This window comes from Xiphophorus hellerii, chromosome 11 (genome assembly GCF_003331165.1).
Source record: "Xiphophorus hellerii strain 12219 chromosome 11, Xiphophorus_hellerii-4.1, whole genome shotgun sequence".
NCBI lineage: Eukaryota > Metazoa > Chordata > Actinopteri > Cyprinodontiformes > Poeciliidae > Xiphophorus > Xiphophorus hellerii.
This window is the reverse complement of record NC_045682.1, coordinates 18,686,039-18,703,895: the sequence shown is the minus strand read 5'-3', so window position 1 is coordinate 18,703,895 and position 17,857 is coordinate 18,686,039. Positions and strand designations below refer to the sequence as shown.

At 38.2% G+C, this 17,857-nt stretch overlaps 1 protein-coding gene across 1 annotated transcript in view; it reads left to right on the top strand.

Moving 5' to 3' along the window:
- tspoap1 (TSPO associated protein 1) overlaps positions 1 to 17,857 on the top strand; it is a 63,617-nt gene that overhangs the window by 18,514 nt on the left and 27,246 nt on the right. The window contains exons 3-13 of the mRNA XM_032576373.1: positions 500 to 607; positions 930 to 1,058; positions 2,795 to 2,971; positions 3,596 to 3,778; positions 9,258 to 9,425; positions 13,636 to 13,719; positions 13,811 to 13,900; positions 13,987 to 14,109; positions 14,662 to 14,766; positions 14,977 to 15,027; positions 15,552 to 15,584. Coding sequence (XP_032432264.1) covers positions 500 to 607; positions 930 to 1,058; positions 2,795 to 2,971; positions 3,596 to 3,778; positions 9,258 to 9,425; positions 13,636 to 13,719; positions 13,811 to 13,900; positions 13,987 to 14,109; positions 14,662 to 14,766; positions 14,977 to 15,027; positions 15,552 to 15,584 — 1,251 coding nt within the window. The remainder of the gene's footprint in view (positions 1 to 499; positions 608 to 929; positions 1,059 to 2,794; positions 2,972 to 3,595; positions 3,779 to 9,257; positions 9,426 to 13,635; positions 13,720 to 13,810; positions 13,901 to 13,986; positions 14,110 to 14,661; positions 14,767 to 14,976; positions 15,028 to 15,551; positions 15,585 to 17,857) is intronic.

The following is a 17,857-nucleotide window of genomic DNA, read 5'->3' as shown; positions in this document are numbered from 1 at the left end:
CAACTCTGTCATCTACATGATCTAGGTTATGTACCTTTGTCAACACACAATTGGAGCCTTGAAAATAATTCTGTTATTGAACTAAAAAATTAAAAGGTGAGTTAGAAAATGCAATGTAAAGGTTGTTGTTCTTACTGTAATATTTGTTGCTTAAGGAAATTCCTGCCTTACTTTTTCTGCATTGGTGCAACTGCAGTACTAGTCAATGATGATTGATAACAGTTTCTTCTTTACTTTAGAGGACAATGAGACGATCCTACAAATATTTTGGATACGCTTGATCGTAATGTCAATAGTTGGATTGCCCTTGTTTGATGACTTGAAACATTTAGGTATGACAAAAAAGCAAAAACCTGTGAAATATTTTAACAATACAGTACCACAGTGCAATATCTAATTGGTTCCTCCCTGAGAATGTTTTGTACTCTGGTATTTTAAAAAAAAAAAACTGGAGGTTGTAGATGTTAAAATGAATATTTTTGCTGTGGTTCTTTCACAGAATGGGACAGACTACGGATTTCTGGTGCGTCAGAACTCAGAACTCCTGCGAGCCCTCGACGAACTGGAGAAGAGTTGCAACACACTGAGGGAAGAGAATGGCCTGCTGGTAGGACTAAAAATAACTGTGTGTGTGTGTGTACCCTTGATGAAAAGCTTTGTAGAAACTAGGCCAGGTCCACAAAACACTTTAAAGAGATATTCCGACACTTTTTGTTCATTTTTTTATAGGAATTTATTCAGTCAAATATTTTAGCCTGATGTCTTTATGGTGTACTGTGGGAGCACAGGCTTCTGACTTTAAATTGGCAGGATATGTCTATATATTAAACCCCTCCTCAGCTCATATGACTTAAAACCTGTTTGTTTGGCTGGTGGACCACTCACTGCAGACTCTTTGTGATAGTGATATTTGTTTTTGGTGTTTTTAGCGAAAGAGCAGCGCCCCAGAGACTGAGGAGAAGGTCAGGCGGTTGAGGAGAAAGAACACCGAGCTGACTGTTCTCGCTAAGAGACTGGAAGAGAGAGCTCGCAAGCTACAGGAGGCCAACCTCAAAGTGGTACACCACACTGATAAATATCAACACTTTCTTTTGCTGGGAGTTTGTTTTCTACCGCTTACTTAAAAAATTAAATTAAATGCAGCTTATTGTTGTCACAATGCCTCGCCAAAAGCTAAAAAAAAAAAAGCTGCTTCTAACTTCAAAGAAATAAATTATTCATCACAAAAACCAGTCAAACCAGCCAACCAGAACTTACATGCTGTGTTTTATCTGGGTGCTTGAGAACTTTTCTTGGTATTTTAGCTGTTCCATTCTGTAATTAACACTTTGGTCAGTTTTGCTGTTTTAAAAGTTCTTATAAATAGAGTTAGCTTGGCTTAGCCATGATGGTGTTCCTGGAATCTGTTTTAACAACTCTCTCAGTTTGAAGGTCACATTCCCAAAAAGCTCTGATGACTACTGGTCCCAGTAACTAATTGATTAGTCATCAGAATTTGCCAGGTTGGATCTGAGAGTGCCACAAAGTCTTAATCCCATTTGACTATAGTTCTTCCAGCCTCTACAGATTCTCCCATTTTAGTTCAGCCATCTGGTAATGGCAATATATCACCGCTTTGCCTGTCAGCATACTTTTATATGATAGACTGTCTTCGTGATACACCTGTGTTGTGGTAGATCACAGCCAATCAGTCTGGCTCTTGTGCTGAGCACTTGATCTAATGCAAACTTGATAGATTCAGTCTTTGGTTGGATTTCTCAGTTATCTGGCATTTTCATCTGTCTGTGGTGATGATGTCCATGAAGATAAGATAGATAGATAAATCTTTATTGTCATTGTCACAAGAACAACGAAATTTAAAAAGTGCCATCAGTCAGTGCATATGCTTACTGATGGCACTTTTTGTACCACAGACACCAATTGCTTATTGCAAAGTAATGGTTCAATTTTGCACCATATGTTGGATCCTCAAGTGTTGATGGTTTATTTTCTAAAACACACACACTCTCTTGTTTAGTTACTTATCTGACTCATCACATATGGCTACATTCTTCAAAACTGTCCCGCCGTTTTGCTCCTGCTGATGATGTTTTCATGTTGAACAGTTCGTTTTTTGTGCTAGGCTAATGTTTCTGTTTTGATATAACTTGTTAAGTCGGCTCAGTAATGTGTTTTCACAAGGTTCCAGTTAATTGTGTAACCGGACAAAACTTGCAAAAGAATGAATTCAGCTTAAGAAAATTACCACTTGATTTTAAAATTGATCACTTGATTCACTTCATCATAAAATTAAATTTCTCATGCTTCAGCCACTGGGTGACGTTTTTAACAAAGCGAACAGAGCATGCAGAGCAGGCACAAAGGCAATGTAGCCTTTCTCCCAATGTGAACTTCATTTTAAAATTTGAAGATGGCCTAAATGATTAGAGGAAAACCCAGATTTGATCAATAAAATAATTAGCATTAACTGTGTTATTTCTTTTTTTTCTTGCTATGCATGCACATAAATATTGTGCGTAGCTAAAAAGTGAAAAATTACCCTTTTTCATTTGATTGCAAATGAAAAAGTGTCACTGGAAAGTCAGTTGCTATAACACCCGACAGTAATCCAGCAAATTTTTTGGGAGCTAAATTTTGCCAGTGTTGGCTGATGCAATCATTTCGAATGTACATGTCTTCTAATACTGATTTTTTTTTTTTTTTTTTTGTAATTTAAAAGTATATATACTGTATGTTCAATTAGTTTTTTATTGTATTCAATACTTTATCACTAAGTTCTCTTTTCCTAATCTAGGTGAATCCTCCTTCGCTCATCAGACCTGCTGCTGTGGAGCAGTACAAAAGAGCTTTTGCCCGCCAACGAGCTCGTGACCTGGCCCAGCATGCTGATGCACTGCTCTCTAAAGACAAAGAGATTGCTGCCCTGCAGCAGGAGTGCAGACAGCTCGAGGCACGACTCGGACCAGCTAAGGTACATACATTTTATTTCATAGTAATCAAAGTCAAATTATTTGGCCTAGAAAGAGCTAAAACAACAAAGTTGTCAAACTCTTCTCCATTCAACCTCAGTTGTCATCTCTGCCACAAGGCTGCTCTCTGCTGGACAGTTTGGGTACTGCGACATCCAACCTAAGCCTGTATTACAGAGGCTGCGTCACTGCTGAGGACAGATAGATGACAGTGCAGGAACAGGCTGCCTGTCTCAGTGCCTTTTTGGAAATAGGAGCTGATTCTTCCTAATCTGAGCATCTGTTGGTTATAAAACAAAAAAGGTTTTCAGGGAACAAATACAGCACAGTGACAACAGGACGCCTATGAATGTCTCATTAAACAAATCAAACAACACTCAATTTTGATATCTGTCTAACTGAAATCAAATTGATCTTAACTTTTTATATCTACATTTGTTTCATGGGTTAAAATACTATTTTAATTCATTTTAAACTGTAAAAGCAACAAAGATTTGGCCATAATGGACATTATTAGTTTTTCTTTAAATCGGTTGAGTGTTTAGGATATAGATTGAAATGAATAATTCATATTTAGTTCCATTTTTCTGACGTTATTTCAGATGTTGCTTCCCGTGCCTTTGCAGGATTCCTCTGTTCAGTCGTCTCGGGTGGAATATGAGAAACTCCTTAGAGAGTCTCAGAAGGAGGTGCTGCGGCTTCAGAGGCAGCTGTCTGTCACTTCGTCCAGGCAAAGGCCCGGCCTCAGGCCTGACGGCGATGGCACAGACAAGTGTGAGGAAAACGCCAAAGAGGCAGGGCAAGAGAAGGTAAAAAAAAAAACGACACACAGCTAATTCCACACTGACCCTTGCTTGCTATGAGTACTCACAGTAAATGTCCGGTCCTAATTGAACACCGTTTTGGATTGCTGTCACTTGCAAACAGAGCAGATCAGAACAGTCGTTTCTGCAGCGCAGTCGGGGTTGAAGTTGTTGTCGGTGATGGAAAATGCCGCTCTCTGAGGTTTTCCAAAAACATTGTTTACATTGGCATGGACGCCGTTTTTTTCAGTGTTATGTAATGGCTTGTCGTTGGACTTGATACTAATCTCCCACAAGCCATAATGAGGCGATTCCCTGTCTTTAACTTGGGTCTGATCAAAGCTACCAAAGTCATACACTCTGATCCTCTCTGCGTGTGATGCTGATCTTCTCTGTACTCGCTTCTGTCACACAGCACACTCCGGTATCAACCCTAAAGTGGACAAAAACCTCAGACATGTTTCTCATTAGTGCAATCTGCTTCCTATCTGTTCATAATAATGTTGGTATATAAAGCATGAACACTCGCATCAGTTTTCAAAATTTTTAGTTCTGCTGTCCTTTTGAGGAACATGTTTTAAAGGTGGAGCCTCCCTTTGGATGTAAATCACTTTACATAACATTAAAGACATTCATTTGATTTACAGATAATGTTATTGCAAATTTCTCCTCTGCCCATGAAATAAATACTCTGCCTGTGAAGCTCGAGTGAGAATGCCGATTGTGGTAATCTCTCATCTGTGGGACGCACACATGCACTCCCAATGCCACGCGCACACCCAGAAAGGGGCCATGTTGTGTGAACTCTAATCCCCTCCAACAACAGAATGGTACAGTCCAGTAATCCGCTCTCTGTTGCTGTAGCAGCGGTGAGAGGGTTTTGGATGGTAGGTAAGACTGCAGCCGCACTAAAGACTTTTCCATCTCGCCCTGCTCTGGATATCTAGCAGGCCAAGGGAAACCTTAATGTTGCCACAGATCACACTGAAGGGGTAGGTTTGCTTTTTTTTTCTCTTGAGGCCTCATCTCTTTCTGTGTAGTTGTCAGCTGTTTTATTCTGGTTCTGGTTGGCTAACTCCAACTGGGACCATTCGGTGTGAATGCGAAACTGTGCAGGACTAAAAGTAGGGGGGGAAAAAGCTAAATAAGCGTCATTACGAAAAAGGTTTGTGCAAAAAGGGTTTAAGATGTGAGATGTTAGATTTATGCTTAAAATCATTAGCTCTTTCCTTAATATTATTTCTGACACATTTGAACAAGTTTCAGTATTTCTTCAACTTGCATTTTAGCAGGTTTTTATTGAAATATCCTAGCTGTTTTTGTAAATGACTATTTTTTTTTGTAAATCTGTGCAAAAAAAAAAAACCGCTTACCTTTTTTTCTAACTGACTACCAATTTCTTCCAAATCAGAAAGCATGAGGCCTAGTGAAGGGCAGCCTGGCAGGTACTGGGGTTTTGTTACTGTCTTAATTTGGAGCCTCCAGATGCAGAATTTAGACAGAACAAACCCGGGACGTCTCGACAGAGCGTTTGATAGGTGGACATCGATATGCTCCGCATTAAAAAGAAAATCAACGGCCAGGCCAATCCATTAAGATGCTTTTAAAAGAAGTGATCCAGTTACCCGTTTCAGTAGTCTGTAGGGATTACACCAATGTGCTTATGGCATTCAGGGCCTGCTGAATGGGATCTGGCCCTGCTTTAGTACGCATGGGCCCAGGTTGTACTCGATTCTGCAGTATCCATGGAGCACATCGGTGTGACTGAGTGGGCAAACAGAACCTAAACCTCAACCATGTTTAGAGGGACTTGCTTTGGTCTCCTCATTACAATGGAGACTCATCATTTCTTTAGTCCTCTTCATTAAGTGATATTTTTATTGGCAAGCGACCTGAGTTCATTTTAAGTTTATAGTTTTATTACATTTGCTATTGTAAACTAAAGAATGCAGTGCTCACTTTGTGCACCAGTCAATAAGCCAGATGCTGGAATCGGAAAATTTTCACTTTATCGCCTCTGAATGACGATCAGCAAGTCAGATACATGAATAGTAACATATCCTATGTTAATACATAACTGGGGATGCTTTCAAAATCAGAATTGGCCTGAAGGAAAACTAGAAATTACACCCAACAAGAAAGATCGGATCAGTGCTTCTCTGGTACTGGGATCACTTCTGACATTTTTCCAAGATCCCAGAAGTAAAAATAGCTTTATGTAGAAGTGTTTCGCTATTTACAGCACTACATTCTGTGGATAAGTTTCAAGCTGATTAAAGAAGATTCACTCATCGGGCTTCTAATAATTGTAAGCACAATCTTTAAATTAGTTTAGCACTTGTCTAGAATGATACAAAATTAATCACAGCTCAGCTTGAAAGGCAAACATAACTCTTATCCAGTTTTATTGTTACATCGGCCAAAACCTATAAAAATCCCACAGTTACAGATAGGCATGTAGGAAGCATGAAAATGCTGAGGATTGTCCTATTTTTATAAAAATTTGACCTGTCAATACATTCTTTAAGCCTGTTCCTTTTTTAAGCCCATTGTTTGTTTAATAATAAAATGAAGCATTTAAATATTTTTTCTGGCTTTCCATCTATAAGCAGTAATTAAATATTTGCATTTCAAGTGGATTTTATACCCTGCTGTTTGTGCAGGAGAACAGTCGCTGTAAAGCATTTTTAAGTTTTGGTTTCTAGGTTCATCTTAAAGTTAAGACAGAATTATTAATATATTGATAATATATTTGTGACAATCACTGCCAACATTAATGAAACAAGTCTCTGTGCATATTTCAAAAGTAATGTAAACTAGTTTCCACACTCTTAGACTTCTTTATGGCCAGTTTCAAAATTTGCCAGTTTCAAATTGTCAAATAATTGAGTGCATCTCTAAAAAAAAAAAAAAAAAAAAAAAAGGGAATTCTCTACTGTTAAACATATTTTCTATTGATTGACTAACAATCATTGAGCAGGAAAATAAGGAGACATACGTTTGGTAAATGGATAACTAGTAAAAATGACATATTCTCCCATAAAATCAAAATGGTAACATTCCCATGCATGACTTTTAATTCAAATGTAAACATATGTGAATAATACTAACATAAGACTTGTTTCTTCTTTTTTTAAAATTATTTCCTCAAAATACATTCCAGATGCATGTTTTTGAAACTATTTGTAATCTCTTTGTTCTGGTCCAAGTGAATCTGAAGGATCATTTCAAATTTTACTTCAGAGGGAGATTTGGATGTTTTTCTTTTTTTAAGGTAAACTCCCGGGACTCAAGTTGAAACTATTAAAAAATAATCATGTTAAGCAAACTTGACGCTGACATTGTGCTGCATGCATCAGTAAAGAATATTCCCGAAATTACAGCTATATCTACACAAAATCTTAGTGAGGTTAGTGTGCCTGCAAATGTACATTTATGGCAGAAGCTTTGATCAGACGGGCTCTTTTTTCCCCCCTCACCACTGTATAAACAAGAGCTTACATAATATTCGGCTCTTTGAGGTTATTCACCTAAATCATGTTAGGTTTATATCTCATGGTGCCCGAACACTGATTATATCCACTTCGAACCTGTCATTTCAGAAAAACAGTTGCTCTCTTTGCAAGGAACAACGTGAGGATTACAGAATATGATATATTTATAAACGGTGTCCCTCGGAAACATCCAACATAGCAGAACAGGAAAGGGTCAGCATGAGATTCTCATCGTATCATAACCTTGAGGGGAAAGTTTTACTCAAGGAAACACTTTAACAACACTATAGAACATAATCCTAATTTCTTTTACAGTCATTTTTTTTTTATTTAAAAGAGAAAAGTCTCAAATGTACTACAAAGAGAATTGACTTAGTAAGAGTGACGTGGTCCTTTTTCAATTTTTATCTCATGACTATCAGTGTTTTTTATAATACTAGAAATACAGCTGAATGTGTCCTTCATTTAACTAAGGAAAAAGTTTGCCGGGTTTTTTTTGTTTGTTTTTTTCAGCCAGCTCACCAGCAGTGCACAGGATGGGGGTTGTGTCTGTCCATCACAGGGTAACACAAAGAGACAAACAAAAACAAACACACACGCTCATAAATAAGGGAAATTTTGATCAGTTAAACAAAAAGTTATGTTTTTGGACGGTGGGAGAAAGCCGGAGTACCCAGGCTTTCTTCTGGCACGGGTTCTCCATGCAGGCAGAACCTGTGCCTGCAAGGAGAGGACATGCAGATTCCATGTAACTTTAACTTTAACAACTTCTCCAAAGTGCACCTCCATGCAACCAGAGAAAATCCCATCACTCTATCATTTTCTCTGCCGTCTCATTACAAGAACATTAGAGGGTTTTGTAGTTTTTAAAACCTTAGTATACCTGAGTACTGGTAACCAACCCATGCCTATTTCAGACTTATTTTAACTTAAAATAGCAGGTCATTATGTAATAAAAAGCTGGCAAAAATGTGCTTATTACTGAGAATCAAAATGTTGCGGTAATCTTACACCGAAAACACAAGCAAGAGCAAATCATCTTATTGCACCAACTTAAACTTGCCTAATCAGTGTGTACAGTATGAAGTGCTACAAGCTTAGTAGGAATCCCTTGAGGATTGACTGGGGTAAGTATGTCTGACCAAATACAAGATGGGAAATTTGCCAGGATACAGCGATCTCTGCCGCGCCATCATCCGCAATGTGATGGAATCTGCAACAATCACCTAAGCCTGGGCAAATTACAAATGGACAAATTACAGAACGTAACTGTTCTTTCTGCAGGAGACTCGTGTTCAGGCGCCGGTGGATTTACTGCAGCCTTTCGCCATTCACCTCTAAACCATCTGGTCTTCTATCCAAAAGATAAACCTGAGATACCCTCGCCTAACTGCATAGACAGATCACCGATTAGGTTCTGAAAAGTCAAAATCACTTATCAGCTTCAAGTGAAACGGTACCCTACACACTGGAAGACGGTTTGTATAAAATAAAAGAGTAAAGCAATGAATAGGCCTCTCTTTCTGCATGTGGCAGAGCATCTTAGATCCTGTTATTGGGTCACGGCCTTGGCTGTACTAGCACAGTTTTACTCAGAGTATTAGTCAGTTTGTTCTAAAATTAGATGCTGATTCCCGATCCTTAACCAGTACAAATATTTCCTGCAGCTGCACCTCCGGCTGCAGAATAATATCAGGGTTTTCTTTTTTTCTTATTTTTTTTAAGCAACAAATTCGGCTAAAATATCCTCAGTGAAACATGCAAGTCACTACACTTTGGCTAATTAATGAGGACAGTCTTACGGCCAATGTGTCTCAGTCATGTTGGAGGCTCAAGGGATTCCCCTGGATTATTCTTTGATTGTAGTTGGACCACTTGGAAGGCGGTTCGGATCTAATCCCACCCCCCAGCCCCTCTTGCAGAGTTAGGTTTCACTGCTCGCTCTTGTCGCTACATCAAGTGACTATACATTTGCTGTTTTTTGTTGTTAGGTTTTAGGAGAGCCCCCGTGTGTGGCATTAGATGAAGCTCCATCCAGGTGTGAGAAGACTCCGGCAGAGGCGGGGGAGTCGTGGCTGCAAGTGACGCCCCCACCGGGCCTTAGCCCGACCTCCTCCCACCAGGAGGAACCCACAGAGAAGCAGCGACTACAGTTTCTGGTAAGATAATTTTGTTTTTGTTCTCATCAACAAAAACATCAACCTTTTTAAATAAAAATATGTATTTTTCATATTTGTTAAAATTGTTACTGTGTCATGACGGTATAATACAAGATAATCTATGGAAAAAATCAAGCTCATCTGCCTTCAACCTATGGACCTGCTGTCATTTTAACAAATACACCACTCCTGGTCAGAAACAACCAATCACAGCAAGGCGTAGGGTCTTAGCGCTGTCAATCACTCTTGTGTACACACCATTCACATCCTCTTGCTTGCTCTCCGCTACGCTTCAGCTAGTACACTACAACAAAGCCTGCCACAAATGCTAAGACTAGTTAGCAGGGCCACCGATAACTAGCGAATAATTGGTTTCCTAAGTTGTTTCTAGCGGTTACCAAATTGAGCAGCGCTTATGCGAGGATTATTGACAGTGCCAAGACCTTCCTCCTGGCTCTGATTGGCTGTTTTTAACAACGGTGAATTTTGTTTAGATTGCAATAGTAGCATTGGGAGAAGGCGGAGGAGCTCGATCTGTTCACATATTGTCTGTCTCATACTACGCTGTCATGACATGATGATGGTTTTAACAGATGTGTAAAAAACATATTTTTGTAAAAGTTACATACTGCAGCAGAAGAGCTTTGGGAATGTGAATATGCTGCTGAGACCAGGTTTAAAGAGCGTGTTCCAGAAATCTCATCTATACTGTACTTTACCTCCAATTTTAATTTAGCCTTGCTTGTTTTGCATAACCTTTGTCACAAATAGGTTAGTATTCGATAAACTGCACTAAGCACAAATCTAAGGACTCCTTCAACATGGTTAAATGCTTAACTTATTGCAGCAACAGATAGAAGTTTAGTGATTCAAAAGGTCGCTAACTACGTTGGTACAACAAACTTTTATGCATTTTATTTGGATTTATTGTGATAGTAGTATGTAACTGTGAGGTGGGAGGAAGATGATACGTACTTTTCAAAAAAAATTGGCAATACATATTAGAACAATACATTTTTACTGTAAAACAGATTTGAGTACGGCCATTAAGCAACGGTATACACAGATGGTATTCTGTTCTTGTTGCTGAAAAGACACAAGCTAAATCTAGCTGGGCAAAACTGAAAGAGCATTTTTATGTTTTAAATAAAACAAGATGTTGTACAAGATCCCTCTTCTACAGAAAGCAGACTACTTTTGCTTGTTGTGTGAGTAAAAAATAAAACTTTTTTTTGGTAATTTTTTGGGCATTGTCTGGTTTAGGTTGTTTAAAGATCATGTGCAGTCACAATGGCTATAGAATCAGGGTTTTGTTTGCCAATGCTAATTTCCAGCACTATCACTCACTTTAATTGTTCAATGAAATGTGTAAAAAGACTGATTGTGAAAGATGTACTTCCATAGAATGACTTGTTTCCCATTTGTATTTGTCTGAATTCGAAAGAAAATGAAGAGATTACAATATTATCTCTTTAAATTCAACATTCTACAAACATATGTCACAAACCTTGATCTGCTCTTTTTTTAAACCAAACTAAATAATCTACATACATGCTGTTTGTTGATCTGTTCACAGACTGAAGCAGGTGGATGGTTACATTTATTGTAACAATCATGTTCTTAGTTTCCAGGTATTGAACTAGTGCTTTTAAACGGCTTCTTAGTAAGTGATGGAGTGATTAAAGTCACAGAAGTCTGTGCGACCGGACACTTCCTCTGACCTCATGCTTTAGTTTTTAATACCAAAACCGCTCAGACTATTCAAAATCTTTTCTTTGCCCTTTGTGGTGAGTGAATTTGCATGTCACACAGTCTCTGTGAGAGTTTTTGCTGTAAAATAAGGTTTCGCTGTTCTGTATTACATTTTCATTGTTTTAAGCAAAAACAAAATGATTACTGGATTGACATTTTAAAGTGATATTAGCATATTTTATAATACTACTTGGTAGTATAAATCTTTACTATAACATAAGATTAGATTTTAAAATCCATATTTTTCCGCTGCATAAGCTGGAAACTCAAATAGATAAAAATGGGCAGGTTTACATTACTCCGCTCAGCCTTCCTATTAATTCCTCAAAGTTATGCTCTCTCTTTGTATAGCATGTGTACTGTATAAAATACAGTTCTAAACGGCTTCCTCAGCTTCCAACTTCTATACTGCAAGTAGGTAACTTTGACCTGTCTTCACTCAGTAACAGCATCTGCACTGAAGAGTATTGTCAGCAGAACCTCTTAGTGTCTGGGTTTGATGTGTTCTGACTGGAAAAAAGATCAAATTTGAGCAGCTCTGATCGCCGGCCACAGCTGAACATCAGGCAGCTGCTCTGAAACATTTGCTGCCAGTGGTGACAATTCCTGTAAACCAGGGTGTGCGGGCATCCTTTAAAAGTCTTGACTTCCTGTATCTAATATTAAGGCCTTAAAATGTCTTAAATTAATTTTTAAAAAAAATTAAGTTGGCGTTAAACACGTTAATCATAGGTCTTAAATTTTTCCAGCAGGACTGTTCTGTCAGTCAAAAGTTTGAGTGATATGGAGACATCTTAATTGCGTTCTGTGATTGAGGCTGCAGCTAATATACCCTTGCTAGCTTGCATGGTTGCCAACCATACAGTGGTAAAGGCATTCTGTGCCAAAAGCTTGTCTCTATGGGTGATAAGTCTGTAGAGAGCATAGCAAAATATCAGATTTTCCTTTATACATTTCCGTCATGATGCAGGTCTTAAATTTCATTCACAGTGGCCTTTAAAAAGTCTTTAAAAGCCTTAAATTTGAAACCTGTGGAAACCATGTAAACGCAGGTGACCTAATGGACAGCCATTGGACTAGTTAAAGGAAGAGCAGAAAACTATGGTGTATTCTTTAAGGATAGCTGTTCTATATACAACAGGACATCCTGACTCGGTACACATCATTCTTGTCCTTCATGCTGCGACTGACACACAATCAACCAAATTGGACCACAGATTGTGTTTTAATTATCTTTACAGTATTGTCTTGCCGTGTCATTGCTGGTGACAGTGCAGTATCTCTTCCTGTCAGCTGCTTGTGGTCAGCAATTAGCCAGTGTGCTCTGTAGCTTTCCCCCCCTATGCAGTCGATAGGTAATGCTTCTTCATTCAGACCCTGTGGCCGTGCTGAAATAAGCTGATTTCTGCTCTGCTTCTCCTGCATGTAAGCTGCATTTAGAATAATTAGAGGATGGTAATCTTTGTAATGCCTCTACAGTGTTGTATCAGAGGTCAACATGGAAAGTAAAGTCAATGTATTCTCTTTTGCATGACAGTATAATTGTGCGCTGTAAAAGTATTCATGCCCCTCATCCGTTTTCTCATGTTGCCAGGTTTCAACCGCTATTTAACGTTTTATTTAGATTGTATGCGACAGACCAACACAGACGTTGAATCATTATAGTGAACTGAGAGTTTTATTTTATAAAATAAAAAAATCTGAAAGCTTGTCATGTTGCTTGTCTTCAGCAGGGAGAGGGAAGCTGGTCAGAGTCGACGGAAGAATAAAGGAACTGAGTGATGAAAGAAAACCTGTCAGAGGGAGCACAATTTTGATATTGTGATAACGATAAAAATTATGATTTGCAAAAGGAACTATTACTTAGGTTTTTTTTTATTATTTAACATCAATAACTTCCATTTATCAAGACAGCAATCAATTAGAAATTTTTGCCATGATTAAAAAAAATTAATGATTAATTATAAACAATAATGCCCACATCTAGTGTCAGGGTGGCCCAATCAAATCCATGCCTAAATCTAATTTTTAATGTGCGGTAAAATTTGAAAATTTATGCTTTTTCTCTCTGCCTGGACCTTTGCAAAGGAAAAGAAAAAAGTCTAAACAAGTCGCTGCTACAAGAGAAAGATGATTCTACAATGTATTGGTTCGGGGTATCCAATGTATTGGATACAAATGCATGCCGCACTTTTAAGATTTTAATTTCTAAACGAATAAATAAATAAAACTATCATTTTCTTTCCACTTCGCACGTATTAGCCACTGAATGTTGGTCTAACATAGCATTTCTGGTTCTGAAGTGGCAAAATGCAAAGAACATTACTTTTCCAAGACACTTGTTTGTTTATATTTTTTTATTTTACTTGCATTATATGTTATATATATTATATTATATTACACCTTTCAGAGATTATTTTGGACTGATTATCAATAACTGTCATAATTTTTGGTCCAGGAACGGGAGCTGAGCAGGAAGAGAAAAGAATGTGAAAATCTTGAGCATGAAGTAAAGAAGCGACAGAAGCGATGTCTGGATTTAGTAAGAAAACATCCTTTCGTTCTCCCGTCAGCTGCTGCTTTATATTTTAAAGACGAGGTGAGTCTGAAGACTGGGCTTGTGTGTCCAACAGGAGAGCCAGCTTGAGGATGAGCGAGGCAAAAATGAGCAACTAAAGGAGGAGGCAGAACTCCTCAGGAGGAAGGCGCAGCTGCTCGACCAGGTCGGTGTTCAACCAGTTCTGTCCCAGTCGGGTTGATGCAGTGGATTTACTGGGAATTAGTCAGTTAACGCGTTGCTGTCTCTTAGACTCGGGCTGAGAATGAGGAGCTGAGGGAAGATCTCTCTGAAGTGACCGCTCAACACAATTCAGTTCTCGAAGAGAACCAGAGACTCCGTGCCAAACTGGAGAACCTAGAGCAGGTCCTAAAGGTGTCCCATTGCACGTCTCATACTTCTTCACTGAAAAAACACAAAATCTTACCAAGTATTTTTGGTCTAGTTTCTTGTGCAATTGTCTTAATACATTTGAAATGAGGCAAAACTAACTTTAAGGTACCTTTTTAGCAAGATATCGGAGCTTATTTAAGGTAAATAATTCCTTAATATTATTTTAAAAAGTACTAGTTCCAAATTATTTCACTTATAACAAGAGGAAAATGTTTTTTTATAAGTGAAACAATCCAGAAATGTTATAAATGAATTTGCCAAAGGAACTAGTAGTTTTTTAAAATCGTTATTAAGGAATTATTGACTTAAAATAAACTCCTATATCTTGCTGAAAAAGTTACTTATAAATTAGCGTTCTTATTTCAAGTGGAGTAAGGTATTTGCATTAGAGGCTAGACCAAAAATACTCTGTAAGATTTTGTGTTTTTGCAGTGTCGTGTGATTTCAGTTTGAATCTTAACCAAGACGATTTCAATGTTTGCAGTGGATTTGTTTATTGTTGTTGCTGTTGTGGGTTATTTTTCCCCCTTAAAGCACATGCGAGAGGTCGCCGAGCGAAGGCAGCAGCTGGAATTGGAACATGAGCAGGCACTGGCTATCCTTAAGTTCAAACAGGATGAGATCAAAAGGTTACAGCGGGTAAGAAACACACCGTCATGAACACTGGGTATTTCACAAAAGTTTCTCTTGATAAATGTTGTTTTATAAGAAAATGTGGTGTTTTGTCCAGCAGGAGGCAACCTTAGGGCATATAAAAACCTTATAATCAACATAGCCTACTGTGCTGCGAATTATTTTTTTTTTCTTTTACATATTAACAGCTAACTTTAATATCTTTTTACTTATTAGGCTCAGTTATTTGCCAAGAGGGAACATGAAGGAGTGGTTCAGATGCTGGAGGTGAGTTTGTTTAACGCCACTGTGATTCCTGCACACAGTATGTAACCAAATAAGCACATTTATTTTACACCATGCAGCACTTCTATTGCCACTGCAAACCCCTGAGGTGCTTATGAGAAGTTAGGTATTTATAAAAATGATAATAACAAAGGCAGTGAAATGATGTAAAAGAGCTGAGCCCACGGTTTTACAAGAGATCTCCTCTTGAATACTCCATTGCGTTTGAATTGAACAGATGGCTTCTCTGCCGCTTAGTGACTTTTTTACTCGCTGTGAACTTCACTGCAATACAGTTTGTATAAAAATAACTCAAGCCAGCCGTTAGGCAGTTAGAAACCCCTTCTGATTGGCTGCTAATTTTGAATTTAAAAAAGAAAAATTCTTGCATCCTTGTATCGCGATGTGACTCACTGAAACTCAAAAGGTCATCATCGTTCAAATTTGAGCAACGAACACGTTTGTCATCAGAGCTGCTCATTTTGCTTTGAGTTTGTTCCTTAAAGAAAGTGTGTGTTTTATTTTAGGACTTGACTCAGCTCGTGTTCCAGAGGGAGCTGGTAGAGTATATTGGTTCCTCGCTTCCTTCCTTCCTTCCTTCTCGGCTCCTCTCACTTTCTCTCTCTCTCGTTTTTTTTTTTTTTTTAAACCCAAGACAATTGAAGGAGAAAGTCTCTGTCCCCTGCAGAGAGCGCAGGTTTTGTCACCAACTCAAAACGCAGCCGTTCCCAGTCTGCTAAAAACGTGTTTTGGAGAGAATACCGATCTTGAACTCGTTCATTCGAATGCCAGATGTCGGCTGCTGAGGGCCAAGAGACATTCTAGTGATTCTGGCTTTCAACAACATGGACTCAAACTTCCGCTTTTTCTACCTGACTAAAATATATTTTGCTCCTTCCAGAATCCCCTTTTTTTTTCTCAAGCATGTGTTTTGTGTTTGTAAACCTCTGTTTGTCCTTTGCTTCCTTTTCTTGCTAACCAGAGTACGCTGGACTGCATGCAGGTACTTCCTGACCTCCTCAGACCAATGATCCGCCAACCCTAACCTCCCACGTCGCTCACTGAATTGGGAAAACACGCCTCAGCTGCTTTTAGTTTAACCCCCTCACAGTCCTACCGCCTTTTGTGTTCAACAGTGTCGAGTTACTAAACTAGTTCAAATCAGACCAATCACCTGAGGTCAGAAACAGATCTGTGACAGAGCTTCCCAGAACATTTACCGCATCTATCGTGTTTGTTCATCTTTGCTACATTTAGACAACAAAACAGATTGTTGTTTGTCATCATTTTTGCTCGGGGCTTAAAAGATGATTTGTGCCCGGGCTTTAGGTAACCACTGATATGTGTAGGTGAGAGCTAACAGGAAATGTTGTTCAGACAGTTTCAGCCTGCAGCTTTTGTCAGACCAAGCCCGCTTGAAAACTCCCACCACAGCCGGAAGTGAAATCAGCCGCATATAGAAACTTGAGCTGAGCTGTGTGAAACCCCTTCTACCTCCCTACCCCCCAAACCCTCCTTGCAAAGCTATAGCAAACATCGCTGTTCAGTGACTCTGTTTTAGTGGGTGTGAGACTGAAGCAACATGTCTCGCTTTGTGCTCTCTCAAAGATTCCCTTACATTTTCTATCATTACCGTCCCATTCCTCTTATTCACCTCTCTTTTTTCCCCATTGATCCTTAAAATGTTTGTCATGTGTGTTTGTGACTTAAGGAGTGTTTTTTTATTTTATTTTGAAGTTATTTGTCTAGTTACCAAAACTCCTGTAGGTTTGTTGAGTTTGTTTTGTGTACCTGTCACAAAACAAATTTTGCAGGAGGATAAATCGTCCCAGAAGTTTATTTATTTTATTTGTTTCGAACGTGATAGTAGTATAAAATCACACACATGAACAAGGAATGCAAAAGACACATAATTTTGTACTACAATAATCTTAACATGCTCGAAAAGGTTTAGGAAGAAGTAAGAAACAATTTCTATTATTGCGATAAGCAATAATATTGTTGTTTTGAGACTATTTTCAAGTAATATGATGTTAACGGCATAATAATGCAAGTTAATCCTCTTAAAGATCAATAAACTTTAAGTTTTAATGAGCATTTAAAACTTGAACTTGAAGACATTTTAAATATGAAAAATAAACAAACAAAACTCCCCACAACAACAAATAAAATGGAAACTAAATCTTTGCAAAAGCCTTTTGTCATCCAGTCTGTGGTAGAAAGCGAGATATGAGAAGAACTAAACCGTGCCATTTGAAATGATTGAGTTTGTTTCAGTTTATCTGGCTATTAACTGATTTATTGCTTATTGCGACAAGCTTAGTTGTGTGAAATTTGCCACGTCCAAAATGTTGGCTTTGACTATACAAAAGGGTTTTGCGCTGACATATACAGTGACTTGTTAAAGTATTCACAACCTTGGAGTTACTTCAGACTTTGTCACTATGTTAAAACCATAAACTTAATTGTATTTTATTGGAATTGTGTTTGATATAATAACACAAAGTAGAGAATAATTGCAAAGGGGAAGGAAAATTATAAAAAATTTTTCAACAAAAAGAAATCTACTTACTTATTTTTATATTTTTACACTGATGCTCCTAAATAAAACAGCTCTGGGAGAGCTGCAGAGATCATCAGCTTAAATGGAAGATACTTAACGTGAAAAATAGTGGTGGCAGCATCATACTGTGGGGATTTCTTTTTCTTGAGCTGGGTTAAAGTTGATGCTAAATTGGCTGCTGAACATTTGAGTCTGAACTGAACATACAGACAGAGCTGTAATGCAATGGTTTTAGAACACACCGTGTTTATATGTTTGAATGGCCTAGTC